This window comes from Xiphophorus hellerii, chromosome 9 (assembly GCF_003331165.1).
Source record: "Xiphophorus hellerii strain 12219 chromosome 9, Xiphophorus_hellerii-4.1, whole genome shotgun sequence".
NCBI lineage: Eukaryota > Metazoa > Chordata > Actinopteri > Cyprinodontiformes > Poeciliidae > Xiphophorus > Xiphophorus hellerii.
In genome coordinates, this window is record NC_045680.1 from 3,272,837 (window position 1) to 3,290,411 (window position 17,575).

Consider the following 17,575-nt stretch of genomic DNA (forward strand, 5'->3'; position numbering starts at 1 on the left):
CACGCTTTGCCACACACAGCAGTTTTCTTACATTATTAGCGGAGCCTTCACACTCCAACTGGACATAGCCCACTTCCTGTTTCCTGTTTCCCAGATTCCCCTGTGTCAGTCTGTTGGTGATCCTGTTGGCAAGTCTGGTCAAGGTCATGTCTGGTAAAGTCTGTGGTTAGAGTGTCTGTGTGTACGGTTTGTGAATCACGGTTTCTCCCCGAGGATTTCGAGGCCTACATTTGGGTATGCAGGGTTTCCCTGAACTCTGCCCTGAACCTCCAGCAAACACACCCCTCCCCGAACACGCTCCTAAACAGGAAAAAAAAGACCCATACTCCCATGTATGCTTAGCGGTGATGTGTGAGGGAAACAGACGGCCACAGTGTAACCTAAATATTTCTTGGTATAAGTGAAAACCTTTGTTAGAGGTTTGGATCAGAAACCTACATGTAAGAGTGAGGATATTTCGCTATTTGTAGACCTTAACAGGGTCAATACAGTTTCACGTTAAGAAAGTTGATAAAGGATGGCCTTTTTCCTTTGTCCACAGAGGTCAGTCTTTCAATCAAGTTTATATTCATCAGCCGTGGCGCCCGCCAAATTGTGTGCGTATGACTGGAGGCCATTCTGCACAATAAACTCTGAATTTAGGTCTCTTCACTTAGAATGCAACTAAATGTCAAGCTTACGTGTCAGATAAAGTTTTAAACTTTTTCTATGTCTGAGTGAAAGTGTTAGTAACATTCATGTGAGTTTTAGAGGGTTTTGGATGACTGAATGCTGTCGCTTCAGGAGAAACACGAAGTCATTACCGTCACTCATCTCGCATGTGAAAAGGGGTTCAGTGCTTCACTGAGGATGGTTTGTGTGTTTAAATCAGCATTTGTTTTTCCTTCTCCCTTTAATTCCTACCCCCATAAATGTATTATTCATTGCACACAAGCCGTCTTTGAGCAGGAGATTAATGTCATGAATTTTCTCTGATTAGATGGTGGAATCTACATCTCTGTGCTGCCCACATTCCTTTACTTTCATTTCATTACTCAGGTTTCATCCATGAAACCAGCAATCAACCTTGTGTGGGCTCAATATTTAGGGCCCAAACAAGGATGAAGTGGGATGCTCATTTCTTTGGACTAAGGGAGAAGCAATAAACATGGACCACATCTGGGTTTGGCTTGCCCAGATACAGGAATGAAAAGCAGAACTACTTGTGCTATGGCCCCATAGAATGAGCAACTTATGGGTCCATGATGGGCCACCCAATTGTATGAGTCCCTATATGAGTGCAATATTCAGGGCACACCTGGCTCCTAATCCAGTTCAATTATTATTATTTTATTTTTATTAAACATGTTTAAATAATATATTTACCCATAGTGCTGAACAGCAGGGAACGCTATATCAAGACAATAAAGACACAATACAAACTACAGAAATATTAAATTGAAACAACAAATAAATTCACATTGTTTCAAAAGCCGCTGAAAATAAATGTGTTTTTTAAGAGAGACTTAAAAACTGCAACAGAAGACACTTGTCTAATATGTAATCACAACTTGTTCCACAACAGAAAAGGTCCCCATCTCCTCTGAGCTTCAGGCGTTTTTTGGTTCAGGTATGAAACGTTAGACACAAGTAGACTTCACTGTGAAAGTCCAAAGTAGGACCACAGGAGGCAGGTTATTTCTCCAGGCTGGTTATTTCTCCAGGCACTTTTTGGTGGTAAATGCCAACTCAGGTTATTGGCGTAAAATGTATTCATCCCTAAGTAGGGACTAATTGGTTACAGGTCAGAGCCCAGGTGGGACCATGCTGATCTGCCTGTTTCCCCGGTTCGGAGGACTGGCACAAAATAACATAAAGCCTCATTTAGGATATTATTTTGGCAACACCATGAAGCCACCTTTCTGCAGTCATTCAGGGTGCCACTGTGGGGAGCCCAGTGTGAAACCACATGGAGTCCTGCATGGGCACGTTTGTTGGGAATGTTCCGAACCATTTGTCATTTTTATGCATATAAATGTATGACTGCGGGTCTTAACTTATTGAATGTCTTTTCATATTTTTCTCAATCTGTTTTCCATATTTACAGTGATAAATAACTACTGGCCAAATTAGTACATAAAGGATTGTGCCAAATGCTGAAAGTGAAAACAATCTGATGTCAACAGCTGATTAGCAACATTGTTTAACTACCGGATGAATGTGTTTTGCTATTTTACAAAAACATAAGCCTATTCTGTTTGTTTTCTGTGTCCTTTAGACATTTCTGACAGCGGCGTGTGTAAAGAGGGATTATTTATGAGCTTCTTAGCATAGTAGTGTTTTGCTTCACCACGCAGCCTGTCTTTAGCGTCTCTTAATCACTCTCTTCATGGATTATTGTACTTTTACCAGGAAGCCGCGCTCATGTTAAAACATGTATCTTCAAGGCTGCTGAGCAGACCTCAAGGTCTGCTCAGCAGCCACTCAGCTGAAACATGTGTCCTCCTGTCTTTTTCCTTTTGTGTGCTCCGATTGCAATCTGTGATCTCTGCAACAAACTCTTGTAAATTACACTGTAAACTTTGTGTGTTTGTGTTTTGAAAGGGAGGAGGAACCTAAACTCGACACATCTTTGCTTTAGGCAATTGTGGTTTGATTTTGCTCATGTTATTGTACTTTATTTTCCTGTAAATACTTCCACACTGATGTTGCAAGCAGCAGAGTTGAATCAAGGAAGGCTGTCCGTAACAAACATTTAAGGGAAGGAACTTTTATTGTAATAAAAATGGAAAACAATTTGAATTGTCAATAAGAGGTAAAATCTTCATATTTCCTGCTTTTACTCCCACTTGCATATTTGAATGAATTTCTCATTGACAAACCAACAATGTCTTCAGTTATTTCTCTTTTTTTATTATTTAATTAAATTTTTCTTTTTGGCATATCTTCATATTTTCTAGAGTTAATAGAATAAGTCAAAGTGAACTTTAGTTTCCTTCTGTTTTCATTCATGTTGCCATTTGTTAATCCAACAATATGACTTTTGTGTTCCATTTGTCTGCTCAGTGCCAGAAGTATTCATACACCTTGAATGTTTGCAGGGGTTACAGCAACTTGTAAACAAACCTGCTCTGCTTAACCTTTTGACCTACATGCAAAGGCATGTGTGAGGCAGAAAAATTACACAGAATACTCCATTCTCTCTGTGAAACATGGTAGTGGCAGCATTATGATGTGAAGGTGCTTTTTTTCATCATGGACAGGGAAGCTGGTGACAGTTTTCCTGTTAAGACTTGAGATTTGGGCGGAGGTTCCAACAAGACAATGACCCTAAACATGCAGACAGAAGATCATACTGCAGAAAGGTTTCAATTGGCCAATTACTTTCCAAACCTACATGTAATTGAGAATCTGTGGAAAGATTTTAAAGTTTCTATTTACAGCAGCTCTCTACTTAATCTGAACCCCAATCTGTACCCCAAACAACTTGCAGCTCTAATTAAGGCAAAAGTTGGTTCCATACCAAAATTTTAAGATTTAGATGTGTTTAAGAAAATGACTAAGATGTACCATTTTCTTTCCTCTCCACAATTATTGCAATACTTGTCACAATCAATTTTAGATACAGGAGAGTGTTGGGTGTAATTTGGCAAAGTGTGAATAAGTTCAAGGTTTATGAATACTTTTGCAGGACGCTGTATGCATTCAGCTAGGAATCACAGAATGTTGTTTTTTTGGCAGCACACGCCACCTCCTGTCTTAATTGACAGGCTGATCTGCTCCCCTTCCTCTCCTCCAAACCCTAGGCTGTGCTTACTCACTGGCTCACCTCTGATTTCCCGCAGTCCTCTGGGGAAGTGATGTCACCAGGTCAGGGTTTTTGTGAGGAGTGACGGGATTGATGTTCAAATCTTTTCCTGTGTGGTGAATTACAAAGTATGCAGCCAGCCTTTTATTAAAAGCTTCTAACTTCATGCTCGGTTATGACTTCCTGCCTGTGTGGGCAAAGTTCTTCTCCTGAAACAAATTCCAGCACATCAAATAAATTTGAGTCAGTTTGGTATAATTGTGGAAATGCATCTATCTGATGCCAGTTTGAACTAAGTAACGGGAACAAAAAAAGAACATAACGCAACTGTTAACTCAGCACTGAGATAATGTGAGGTCCACTTTTATGACTTTTTTTCAGCTGTTTTCTGAATGTTTTTTGATATTGTCAAAGTTTTCCAGAGGAGTTAATTCCTTCATCTCAATGCTTTGGAGGAATTGGCAGATGTGCAGTAGCTCTGACAGATACATAAGTCAAACTTAACATTCATATTGTAATCCAAGAAAAACTGGGATTTCAGAGCAATTACATAAAGAACTTTCCGTCAGGCTTGATCTGTTTTTTTTCTTCTTTGAAATGAGAGCAGAACACATCACCTCCACCCCGTATGACTCTCCTTGGCTTCCCTCCTTTTTTAGTTCACCCTGAAACTCCTTCTTCTTGACAGAAGCATCCATTGTTGCCATCATTGAGCAGCAGTAACATGAGGACCCGAAGCGCCTTCTCTTTCTCCATTGTATCCTGACGCCAGCTCCTCAGTTGGCCTCACTGGTTCTTTATTCCCAGTGCGGTCATGGGCCACTGGCAACCAGAGATCCCAGCCAACCTCAGCCTCTGGTGGCCATTTTGGCTCCCGGTCAGTGAGAGATCTTTGCGCGGTGGAACCACGCAGTCAGTTCTCATAGTGCAGAGACAGTTCATACCTAGAAACCTTTGAGAGTGTGTGTGTCCAACTTTTAACAACTTACAGTTTGCAGCTCATAATCTGCCTTGTTCCGAATTTGTTAGGCTTCCTTTGATAGAATTTTAATAACAGAAATACTTTGAAGAATTATTTCAGCTATTATTTCAATCAAGTTAAACGCCGTCTAGAAGGCAAGTGTTTGATTTATTGTTGAACACTTTTATTTTGATGCAAAAGCTTCATTTTAACCACATCTCATTGCAAACAAAGAAGAATCTCAGTGATTGATTAACACTGCAGAACATTTGCCAAGAATGCATACATAGCTGGATATAAGTAACAATCCATCACTGGTGTACATCTTGTCTGTGTTTAGTCTGGTTCATTCTGAAACTATAATTCGCCTGCAGTTTTTCAATAACCTGAGATGATTATTTCAAATGTGAGCTTTGGTACTTTTGTTCAGTTTCCAAGAAATCTCTTGGTAATCTTCACAATGTAACAGAATCCTAAAACAGCAGCATGAACATAGCCAAATCTCTTAGTTAGGGTCAGATGGATGTTTTGTACTATATAATGGAGAGTGGGAGAGACACTTTCAAGGTTTCTACACAGTCTGGAAAAGTGAAGTATTTGACTTATTATTGAAAAATATTAGCTTTTCATCTTTTGATTCCCCGTCCGATTGTCTAAGTGTTCTAGCCATCCATCTGTCCATTTGGCAGTCCATCTTTCTATCTATGTCTGTCTGTCCATCAGTCACTCCATCCATCCAACATCCTCCAGTCCTTCTGACTGTCTTGCTTTGGCTACATTCACACACCAGGCAACTTTCCTTACCCATATTTTATTATTTTATGCCAGTCTGAATGGCCAAATTCTGTTTTTTTTTCTCCCCCCAAAAATCAGATTTTTGCCACTTCCATATGTGGTGCTAAATTGCATACATATCCAATAGTTTTCCAGGTGTCTCCTATATGAACAGTCATGTTTATTTTATCCAACTTTTATGTAATTGATGTGAAACATGCATCATAATTCTGGAACAGATGAAACCAGACACAAACAATGGTAGAAGTAAGCAGTGACAACATCTATTTTTTTTCTTATCTTCCTTTGTCTTGTAATAATCTCCTGAACGCAACAAAAGAGATTTAAGCAAAAAAAAAAGAAAAAAAATTCATAATTGAGGCAATGCTCTGTGATTGTAGCTCCAGTCATTTCATCCATTCATACTTCTGTCAATCAATCCATTCAGTACTCTGATAATTTGATACCGGAGAAGTTTGGAATTTGAACATAAAATGTTAGTAGGAACTCTGTGACTTTTGAAAGAGAGAAGTCTACTTTCTTTCACACGTTGACACACTTTATGGGTGTAAAAGAAATCAAATTTATTGGTCTTGTTCACTTAAAGAAATCATGCAGAGCCCGAGAGTCCTATAGCACATGTTGAGGGTTGGACTCCAACGAGGGTTGTGAGCTCCTGCTGTTGGCAGCTCATCTCCTTTTCACTCAGCACCCACAGCAGCTCCTGGAAATGAAACCCTGACATCTAAAATGTCACTGGGATCCGCCCATTCGCTTCCTTTATCCTCTCAAATCCTGTTCCTTCTGCATTCTCTCTGACAGCGAGCTTTGTGTTTCACATCGTTAAATCCCAAGACTCAAATCAAACCTGTTACCTCAGCTTAAATGTTCCCGGGGAGCGAAAGTGGATGTCCTTAAGATTTCGTCCATAATCAAAACCTAGGTTCCGAAAATAAACAGTGGAGGCTTCAGGCACTTTGAGGTATTTATTTAATGAGATCAAATGGGAGATTTAAACACAGTTAAATCCACCGTCAGAAATGCAAAACAGTCTTAGGTTCAGTTGGAAGATTTTGGAGAAACCACATGAAAACTATATCTAGCATTAGCTTTGGTCTTGTTGGAAAAACTGCAGCAGCTGGAGACGTGTGCCATTATAGCACTGGTTATTCCTGTGGAGAGCGGCTTGACATCTTGATCGATTATAAGCCTTAAAAGATTCTGGTTGTTTGAGCTTTGATGTTGAGTTCAACTTCTCCTTGAAGATGAGTAATAGTGGAGTCAACTCATCCGTTTACCTTCGCAAAAGTAACTCCCTTTGCCTCCAATGTTACATCTGTCATCAGCTGTTAACCGTACCCTCAGAGATCAAAGCTTCCTTTTATTTTATTCATACATTTCCTCTCATACAGCAAGGAAAGTGAAGGTCAAAAGACCTGAAATAATCTCTTCAATATACTCTACTGGAATCTGGAAGTGAATAAAAGTCATGTCTGTGAAGCTTTCATGAAACATAGTTTTGGGGATTTATGTTCTCACGTGTCACTGTTATTGATAAAGGTATCACTTATCTATTTTATTTGGTAAATAAATCATACTTGGGGGTACACTGGGTACATTTCACGGCCAATTATTTTAGTTGTTCTTTCTACCCATATTATATATAGTAAGCATCCTGTGTAAGTTTAGTTATGAAAACCAGAAAAACTGACTTAAATTGAATACATTTGCTCCAAACGTGTACAAGTTGAGCCTCACTGCTCATAGTGGCAAGATAAATGTGGTCTATTGTCACAGTCTCAGTTATAATTACTTTGTATTGTTGCTATGACAGTTGCTATAGGAGAGATTTTGGCAAAATGGTGCTCTGTAGCCATTTGCTGACTTCTGAAGATCAGAAGTGTTTTTCCTGGTTTTAAGAGTGGCTAAGAGAAACAGACTTATGTGTCATATTATTTTTACATTGCGTTGTAAAAGTATTTTTAAGGCCTACGTTTTTTTACATTTTGACATGTTACAGTACATAAACTTGATTTTAATTTTAGGGATGGAAGACCAACACAAAGTAGTGTGTAGTTTTAAGGTTTTCAGATGCTTTCACAAATTAAATCCAAAGCTTGTGGCACACATTTGTATTGAATCTGTACTTTGTAGATTAGTCTTGTACACTCTATCTCTACCAGTTTTGCACATTTGGAAATTTGAACCCTTTCCTAAAATCAATAACAAAATAAAACAAAATCTTTCAACTTAGATTTAAACATTTTTATCACCAGTTCCCAATTAGATTTAGGTTTGGACATTGGGGTTTCCTAATGTCTAAATGTCCTTAAACTAAACCACTCTGAGGTCATGATGCTGAAAGTTGAACTTTCACCCCTGTCTCAAGTCTTCTGAAGCCTCTGAAAGGCTTACCCATATTGTCCAGTTATAGCTCTATACTCCCATTAACTCTGACCTGTTCTCCTCTCTCTTTTGAAGAAAGAAATTCTCATAACATGGTGCTCCCATGCTTATCTGTATTGATGGTGTGTTGCTTTTGTAGTGTTTGGTTTTTCACCACATAGTGTTTTTAATGTAGGTGAATGTGTGATTGTTTTATAATTTTCACAATAGTGAGGCACATGTTGTTTATGGAAACACATATGAAAAACAATACGACTGACCCTATATTGTCTGAATGGAAATATTTCGGCCTTTTTCACATTTTTTAGAAGATGCCTGTTATAAAACCCATAAGAAAATGTATCAAGGGATTGTTAACAGAACTGAATGACTGATGCAATGTTCATGTGTACAGTCAAATCATTCTGAACAGGAACATCCACTGCACTGTTCCAACTTTCTGTAGCAAAAAACAGAGCAAGTACTCACATACCTGAACAAATAAAATGACTGGAAAAAATGTTTGACTTTCAGTTTCCTGGTTTACACATCTTCAACAAAAAGGCTTGTCTTTCTTTTTATATTTCCACTGTAAATCAAGTCTAGGAGGAAAAAGCTTTCCTTATAATTGACGGTTATAAAACATTTCTACGGAGGGCCTGTGGCGTTGGTGTGTAAAATAAAAGCCCCAAACAACTATCCACTGTTTACCCAAATAGAAACCGCAATGGCTTTCCTTCTTTGGGATTGCTCACTTACAAACAATAAAATGATGCAAGAATAAGAACACTTACTTTTCAAAACCCTCAGATTTCTCACAATGAATCTTCTTTTTCTTTTTTGAAACATGACAAATGCTAAAATTGAGTTTTTTACGAAGGCCATTATAAATCTAAGTGGATTTCGAAAGGAAATGCAGTCCAACAGGGCAGTGTTGGTGACTTATGCAGGCCGGCTTCGGTTAAAGGATGTTCGGACCAAGCAAAGTTATAATTTCATTGCAGGGACCTTACTAAATTGTGGTGGATCGTCTGCTCTCCCTTGTCATTTTCTCGTCTGTGTGTGGCTTTCTGCTTGCATAAATGTGTGTGTCCTACATTCTCGGTGACGCACAGACCTCTCTGCTGCCTAGACACTCCATTTTTGTGCATGTACGCACACGTGTGTGCTTTCTTGTACTCACATCCTTTTAACTGTGGCTCGTCTCGTTTACAAGTCAATCAAAACTCATGATCAAAATCTGAATTTATTAAACACCTAAATCTCACTATGTAGATTTATTGCTCACTGTTTTTTAACTTGAAAAAAATCTTTATTTTTACTATAGAGAAGATTTTTTTTGTGGCTTTTTAAAGACCTACAAAAACTTCTGCAGACAGACCACAACACACATTTTACTTTTATGTCAATATTTTAGTAGGAAATTCCATATTCTAAGGTTATAATCTGGTAAAACCACCTTAAAATGTGATATTGTTAACCAACAGTAAGCAGGCCAGCGCTTTTATATTTATTGTGTTCATCTGTGTCTGGAAAGTCCATTAAGATGAGCACAGTGAGGGGTAAAGGTTTTCTGACCTTGGCCTCTCAGTCACTTAACACTCCTCAGAGAAAGGGGACCTACTGACCCCTGACTCACACCAAACTTGCACACCCTTTTGATGTAATTAGAATGGTGTGTGTGATTTGTGTGATTTTGCGCATATGGATACCCATATGAACTTGTGTGTGCATTAAGTTGCAGTTTTGATGCTATTTAGAGCAGCTTTGATCTTTGTGGATTCAATAGTAGTGAAATGCACCAGTCATCAGAATCTGCCCATTTTTCCTCCATCAGCTCTGATTGGCAGATCAATCCTTGAAAAATATGCTTTATTTTGTTTCATCTATTTTTTTTATGCATCAAAACTGCGAAGTTCCCATTTTTCTGTCTACACATTTATTAATTAACAGCTTGTACTTTGATGCTCTGAGTACTCTGAGTTTTATTATAAAGAGTCTCATAATGCAGGATCAGGTGCATCTCAAGAAGTTAGAACATCATCACAAAGTTAATGTATTTCAGTAATTCATTTCAAAATGTGAAAATGATGATACAGATTCATCACATGCACCATGATATGTTTCAAGCAACTATTTCTGTTAATTTAGGTGATTACAGTTCATGAAAATATCAAAATAGATTTCCCAAAATATTTTAATTTTATCTAAATCCAGTCAAAATGGAAATTTAATTAATGTAGTTGCCATTTCTGGCCTCCACAATCATACGGAAGATTTCTGAGCTAACAGTTGTCCAGCAGACAGTCATTGACACTCTCCAGAAGAAACTGTGAGCCACAAAAGATTTAAGAAAGTTTTCACAAAACACTGCTCCCAGTACAGCTAAACCCAACTTTATTAACACTCTGACTGATTTACATTGCTAAATATTTTTCCTTCAACCATGATTTTTGTTTCTTATTGAAAATAGGACAGTCCTCTTTGCCATTACCCTAATTGTTAGCTCTCTTGACAAAGTCTCTATAATGTTCAAGGCGGAACTCCATCTGGGTCTCACCAAAACGTTAACATTACTTCCTGTCAAAAGTGTTGCTAAAAATAAAATATTAATTTCAAGCTAAATCTTCCTGGGGCATAAACAATGTTAGGTTGAACTGTATATGCATAGAAAGTTGAGTGGATGAAAAAATTATTAGAAAGAGATGCAGTAGTGGTTAATCAACAAGAATAACCACTACCTTTATAAGATTTTTAAGCTAAGTCCATTTAAATGTTTGTAGGATATTTGCTAGAGTTAGTGCCATCAGTTCTTCAAGAACCACCAAACATAGACACATTCAGTTAATAAAATCTATAGGAAGAGCAAAAAGACATGGAGTTTTGGCTGTTTGATGTCAAATGTGACAATTGCGCAGCCACTGATTTGGCAAACAGCATTGTCTTCTGTTGTTGCCTTTCTGTGGGGGGTAGGTGGGAGAACTGAATTTTGAGTTTTTCACTAGCTGTGGTCTTTAAGTATTAAGAAATAATTGTATAAAGTTGAATGGAATGGATCTATATAATATGAGTAACCATTTTTGAGTTGAATTATTGAAAATGTTTACCATTAACTGCTTTTTGCTAGTCGTTACAGTCCAGTTCATTTCAGCAGGATTATTCCACTGGTTATTCTAGCTATAGAGTCTAAAGCATGAGGATGTACTTTACATCCCCTCAGAAATGCGCCTCTATGCCCAGTGGCATCATGTCCTCCCCTGTACTATTTAATGTGGCTTTGCCTGGTATTAAAGTCCCCATATGGCATGACTTAAAGCTCATGACTAAGTGATCTCACACTGAGCGTGTAGCTCGCTAGGATGCATGTGGTTGGAGTGTGCATGGATGTATATATAGAACAGGAGAGGTGAGAGATCAGGCCACTTTGAGCAAGATGAAGGTGGTGGGGAGCGAGCTTAAAAGAAGTAAAAAGTTGGTGTAATGTGCAAAGAAAAATCCTGAAATGAAGCTGGATTTGAATACTTGTGAAACCATGATTGCTCTTTCTGCACATGTTTTAAATTACGCCCTGAAGTGACATTTCTCCAACATCAGCCAAATATTAATTCCTAATGTGGTTTACATATGTGCTGTGAACTGTGATTTGTATGCATGAGTGTTTTAAATCTCAGCCTTTGACAGTACTATGACTTATCGTTAGCCAACCAAAGGCAGCAACCAGAACCAGCCTCTCTTCTAACTGTGTGGTTTGGTCTAATAGTTAACTTTGGACTGACCTCTAGAGTTGATGCTGTGCACTGCAGCCTTATGGTTTCAACAGGCTGCTTTTCTTCCTGCTTCCATCCGCTTCTGCTGTTTGTTAATGTGGCACAGAAAGATGTAGTAATAGACTACAGATGACTTTAAAAGTGATCCTCCTCTCCTCTCTGTTTTGCTGTCAGGGTGGATCTGAATGAAGATGGATTCTGCCAGCCATACAGAGGCATAGCCTGTGCTCGTTTCATCGGAAACCGCACCATCTATGTCGATTCCCTGCAGATGCAGGGGGAGATTGAGACTCAAATCACAGGTGGGAACAATGCACTTGTGCTGCAGTTTTAGTGCATTGAATTGTTTCTATTTATTCAGTTTTGTTTGCATATTTGCTTTGACTGAATTAATTACAAGTATATTTAACTTATCATTTGTTATTATTAGTATTACTTTATTCAAAGATCCATTGATATTTAAAAGAATGACATGGTCAAAAACAGCGTATTACACATACATTTTATAAACTACAAATTCAAGAAAATGTATTTCTCTATCTGTAAAGGTTTCCTTTACAGAAATATTAAAAACTTTGTGTTCGCTTTTGAGTAAGGAGACGTGAGTCAGCTAATTCCTCTCTAGACATTTATTAGGAACATCAGAGCGAGGAGTACAGGTTAAAAAAGGGCCAGCTTGAGGCTGGGAAAGGCAGAGTTCTAGCATTCAGATCTTAGTTATAGCTTAGACTGACATAAAACAAGATAAACATAGTGTGTTAGTTGCATAGTCATTTTTGCTCTATCTCTGATCCATGGCATGATCCATGGTATTACCTAACTGCTGTGTGTCCTACACAGATACTTCATTGATCCACTGCGGTTGGATCAATGAAGTATCCAACAGCGATACTTCATTGATCGCGGTTGACTGTCTAGACTCTAGAACTCTAGACTCTGTTGCCTAGAGTCCTATGTGTAGAACTCTAGACAACAGAGTTCTACACATAGGACTTTGTTGTCTAACCTCTGCTCAGAACAGTCATGTTCTCTGTGCCACTAAACTGGAGCAGAGGCAGGTAAGCTGGACATCTGCTGTAGTTCTGCCTGGTCTCATCCAGCTGGTTGTGTTTTATCTAAACCACTGAGTCACACCTGATTTTCCATGTTTTCTTCTTCTATTAAAGTGGTGCTTAGAAAAGCACTCATACTCCTCTACAGGTATGCTCCCTCCCCCTTCCCTGTTGAGTTATAATTTTTCTACTTTAACAATTTGAATATGAAGAAATAGAAATATGATTCCTGTTTCTTTATATAGTCATGGAACATTATTTTTATGGCATATATCATGGACAAACTGACACATTGTGCATTTTCCAGTGGTGATGTAGCTAGGTTAAGAGTTTAAACAGAAATGCACATGTGGTGTACCGCAGTGTGTAAGATAAATAAATCCACGGCGGTGCTTTTAGCACATATTGACTATGAAATACTGAAGTGGGCAGAGAATGGACAGACTACTGGGTTTCAGCTGTGAATAGCTTCATTAGAAACACAAACACTTCCAAATGCAACAGCTTCAAAGAGGATTGCTTTGCACTGCCTATTAACTGCTAACCAGATGCCAACAATGTGGGTCGTTTAGCTGGTAATTATTGGAAAAAAAATTTTCATGTAAACGCAAGTAAGTCACAGATTTATGGGATTGTTTGTAATCTATATGCATTACTTTTTCAACAAATATGAATGCTAATAGAAATGCTCTGTGTATTATTAAGAAAAGGACAAAATTTTAAAAAACTACAAAACAAAATGTATTTTTATCAAAGAAATTGTTAGCATACCTACTTAGCCCATATATGTATTAGGACCCCATGTGGGATTTGCTCAGGCTAAGTGACACCATGGGGTATTAGCATAGAACCTGAAAGGGTTGACTAAAAACAAACCATTTTGGTAAAACCTACGGGGTCCCCATGTGTCTCAAATATATACTAATGACATCAGTTCATGCTGGCTAGTACATAGACCCCACTTTTTATTTGCAGTTGTCCTACGTTAATGTTTTATGAGCAATTAACTTTGTGAGAATTGGCCATGACGATCCAATTCCCAGCCAATTTTTCAGCTTGTTTTCTACACATATGACTCTGTTGGTTAGGTAACAGCTACAGACAGTTGCAAGAATATGAAAGAACTCCCAGTTTTCATTGCTACAAGATAACTTAAAGAATTCTTTGTGATGTACTTCAGAGTTCAGTGAGAGTTCAGCTTTGTCTTCTCTGTTTATGGAGCACACATGGCCCAAAGAGCCACACTGTTATAAATGTCTGCGTTTCCGCTTTGGTTCTTTTGTTTTGCTTTTCTTGCGTGCAATATGTCCTCCGAAGGAAGTTGAGTTTGAATGTTAGTGATGACATTCATACAGCTGTCAGCTTCATACAGCTGTCAGCTTCACCCCCTGAACAGTTCACGGACATACCGTCGTCTGAACCCAGACTTTAATCCGGAACATCAAGGACATGTGATGCAGTGGATTTATATAGCCACTGTATCATAATAAGCTGACAGTAGAGCTGTAAATCATATATGTTTCAACTTTGGAATACATATTCAGCATGCTGTCACCTTTATTAATTTTATAATCACTTTTATTCAAACAGCATGTGCAGTAGGAATGTTTGGATTGTGACCAACTTCACTTATCAACTTTTTATTCTCTTGTCGTCTTCTCTACTCAAGACAAAGCAATTGCACTGGTCATGGCAACGACAGAAAAAGCAAATGCTTGTAATAACTGCAGAGCCATGAGTTACACATTGAAAAAAATGCATCTGTGGTCATCAGTTTTTGTTTTTTTTAAATTGTTGTATTATAGACAGCAGAAGAAGCCAGTAAAAAGGATGGGATGGCTTCCATAAGGAACACTGTTGTAAACTTTTGACAATCTTTAAAATATCATATGGGCACCATACTTCATTTTAAAAATAGATTTAAATGTCTTAATTTTCTTCTTCTTTTTTCATACTAACATTTCAAACTTTTTCCTTTCTTGTTTCCAGCTGCCTTCACCATGATTGGAACTTCCAACCACTTGTCCGATCGTTGCTCCCAGTTTGCCATCCCCTCCCTTTGCCACTTTGCCTTCCCAACATGCGACCGCACATCAGGCATTGACAAACCTCGGGACCTTTGTAAGGACGAATGTGAGATCCTGGAGAATGATTTATGCAAGACGGAGTACATCATCGCTCGCTCCAACCCCATCATACTGAAAAGCCTCAAACTGCCGAATTGTGACGAGCTAGCTGCCTTCGACAGCCCAAAGGCAGCCAACTGTTTAAGAATTGGAATTCCCATGGCTGAACCCATTAACAAGAGTAAGACCACTCTATTGGTTTGCTTCATTGTTGACCACAGAAATCAGTGCATCTGTAGCATTCTTTGTTATTCTATCTCAAGTGCAAAATTTTATATCTGGTTATAAATATTGCCACTAATTAAATTAATTAAAATGTTAGTTGCAATAACCCTAAAGCGCTAATCATAAACATTAATTCTGCTAATGCTGAAGTACTACATCTAAATGGCATTAAGCAGAAGCTAATGCACTAAATTCAATTAAATTTTGATCTTTGCTTGAAAGGCTGCAACACTCGAGCACCAATTTAGTTCAGCATCATTTAATTTAAGTTCTATAATGTTGTTCAGTCTTCACCCCCTTCAAAATATGAACATGAATGTCTTATTACTTGAAGAACTCTTAAGTGGATAATCAAAACTTAAACACAGATGTTGAACTTCATTCAAGTTAAAGTTTACAAAACAGCCAAGCAAATTAACGTTTTATAGTTTATCCAGAAAATGTAATTTAGGGGACGCTAAAAGTGCTAAATGTTTTAACGTTATCTAAATGAAAAGATTAGCTCTATTTTTAGTGGACTAACGTAAGTGAGCCCACCTCTGTAATTCAGTAATTATTTACATACAAATTTCCCAGTATTGTACAATATTGTCTCCAAAATAGACTTTTTGATAAGTGATGAGCATTGTGACCTCTTTACCTGTTCTCTGTCCTGCATTGATGATTTTTCTAGTAAATAACTTCACTATATCTGTCACAAATACGAGTGCACATATTCATTTGACATGTTCTTTTTTTTATAAAGAAAATAATCTTTTTTTCTGTTTACAGCAATAGAAGTCAGTGATATTTTCCAGGATGTACAAATGCTATGTGTTTGTGCATATGTGGAAGGCCTAGTTGTGAGAGTCCAAAAAGCTCTTTTTTGGTCAGATTTAGTTTTCCACTTTTAAAAAAAAAAAAAAGAAAGGCAGAGTTTCTTTAATTTGCATTTTTTAAAAAAATGCTTGGCTCTAAATTGGGATGTTATTTAGACTACTTATTTGTGAAATGAACAGTTATCGGGACAGGGAGTAATTACCTCACCTTTATGCTTCCCAGGTCACAAGTGTTACAACAACACTGGGGCAGATTACAGAGGGACAGTGAGCGTGACCAAATCGGGCCGTCAGTGTCAGCCATGGAACTCGCAGTATCCTCACAGCCACACCTTTCTGGCTGTCCGTTACACAGAGCTGAACGGGGGCCACTCATACTGCCGCAACCCGGGGGAAACCCATGAAGCCCCCTGGTGCTTCACGCTGGATGAAGGTGTCCGCATGGAGCTCTGCGACATTCCAATCTGTGGTGAGGAACTGGAATATGAAAGCACATGTTTCTAATTTTATAGTTGTATATCATCCTAGCTTTTTATGTTGCTTCTTCACACTATTTGTTTTTGTTGTGCATGGGGCACTTTTTGCTTTAAAAGTCGGATCTCTTCTCGCTGATGCAGTTTACCAATACTTGGCTCTATTTAAACAGCATTTCTTTTACTGGGAACCTGGAAGAGTTTACGTAGAAAACAAGTCATACTTGGAAGGAGAAAGGTGGAAGTGATGGATCACCCTACACAATGACACACTGTATGAAATACATACTTATTTAAAGCCAAAACAAGCAACTACAGTGCACTTTAGCACAATTCCTAAACCAAAGTCAAAAAAAAAAAAAAAACTTTTTCAAATCAGTTTCACGGAGAAGAACATTTTAATTGCTTAAAACAAACAAGCTCCTCATTTCCTTTTTGTCTTCTTCTTCGACATCTCTAAAATATGCCCTTTCTTTATGGCTGTAATATATTTGCTCATTTGTAGAATTACTTACTCCATAAACATTTTGCAAGTTAACTCAGGGTTTCTCAAAAACTTTGAAAAATTATGAAATCATAGTCAATTAAAAGGTATTAATAGTTCCTGTGATTGACTGGTGGACCTGTCCAGGGTGTTTCCGGGCTCTCACCCAGAGAATTCTGGAGATAAAACCATGCAAGGATAAATAAATAAAGACAATGGATCAGTGGATATAAATGTTTGAAATGTTTTTCATATTGACTTTGGTTAATACTATACACACAATTAAATTTTATGACATTTAATTGATTTTATGAAGCATTAACAAACGTCTAGACTTTATGTGGGAAAGAAAAACAAAGCAACTACAATTAGACTTAGACTTAGACTGACTTTATTCTCATTTTGCATGCACAGGGTGTATACAGAACGAAATTTCGTTGCATACGGCTCAGAACAATGTTTTGAGGTTCCAATGTTATGAGGTTACTCCAAAATAAAATAAAATGCACTATAAGATATAAATATAAATATAAAATATAAAGTGCAGGAATGACAGTAAAATAGAAGTTATTTAGAACATGTGCAAGGTATGAAGTGGAGACCAGTTTTTGAGTGCAGTCCAGTTAAGAGTTCAGCAGTCTGATGGCAAGTGGGAAAAAGCTGTTTCGGAACCTGGTGAACCTGCACCGGATGCTGCGGAACCTCTTTCCAGAGGGCAGCAGG

The 17,575-nt window shown here is 38.0% G+C and overlaps 1 protein-coding gene across 1 annotated transcript in view; it reads left to right on the plus strand.

Annotated features, from left to right (window-relative positions):
* The window catches only part of ror1 (receptor tyrosine kinase-like orphan receptor 1), a 153,353-nt gene that overhangs the window by 125,120 nt on the left and 10,658 nt on the right, over window positions 1–17,575 (plus strand). The window contains exons 5-7 of the mRNA XM_032572877.1: window positions 11,849–11,976; window positions 14,716–15,033; window positions 16,119–16,364. Coding sequence (XP_032428768.1) covers window positions 11,849–11,976; window positions 14,716–15,033; window positions 16,119–16,364 — 692 coding nt within the window. The remainder of the gene's footprint in view (window positions 1–11,848; window positions 11,977–14,715; window positions 15,034–16,118; window positions 16,365–17,575) is intronic.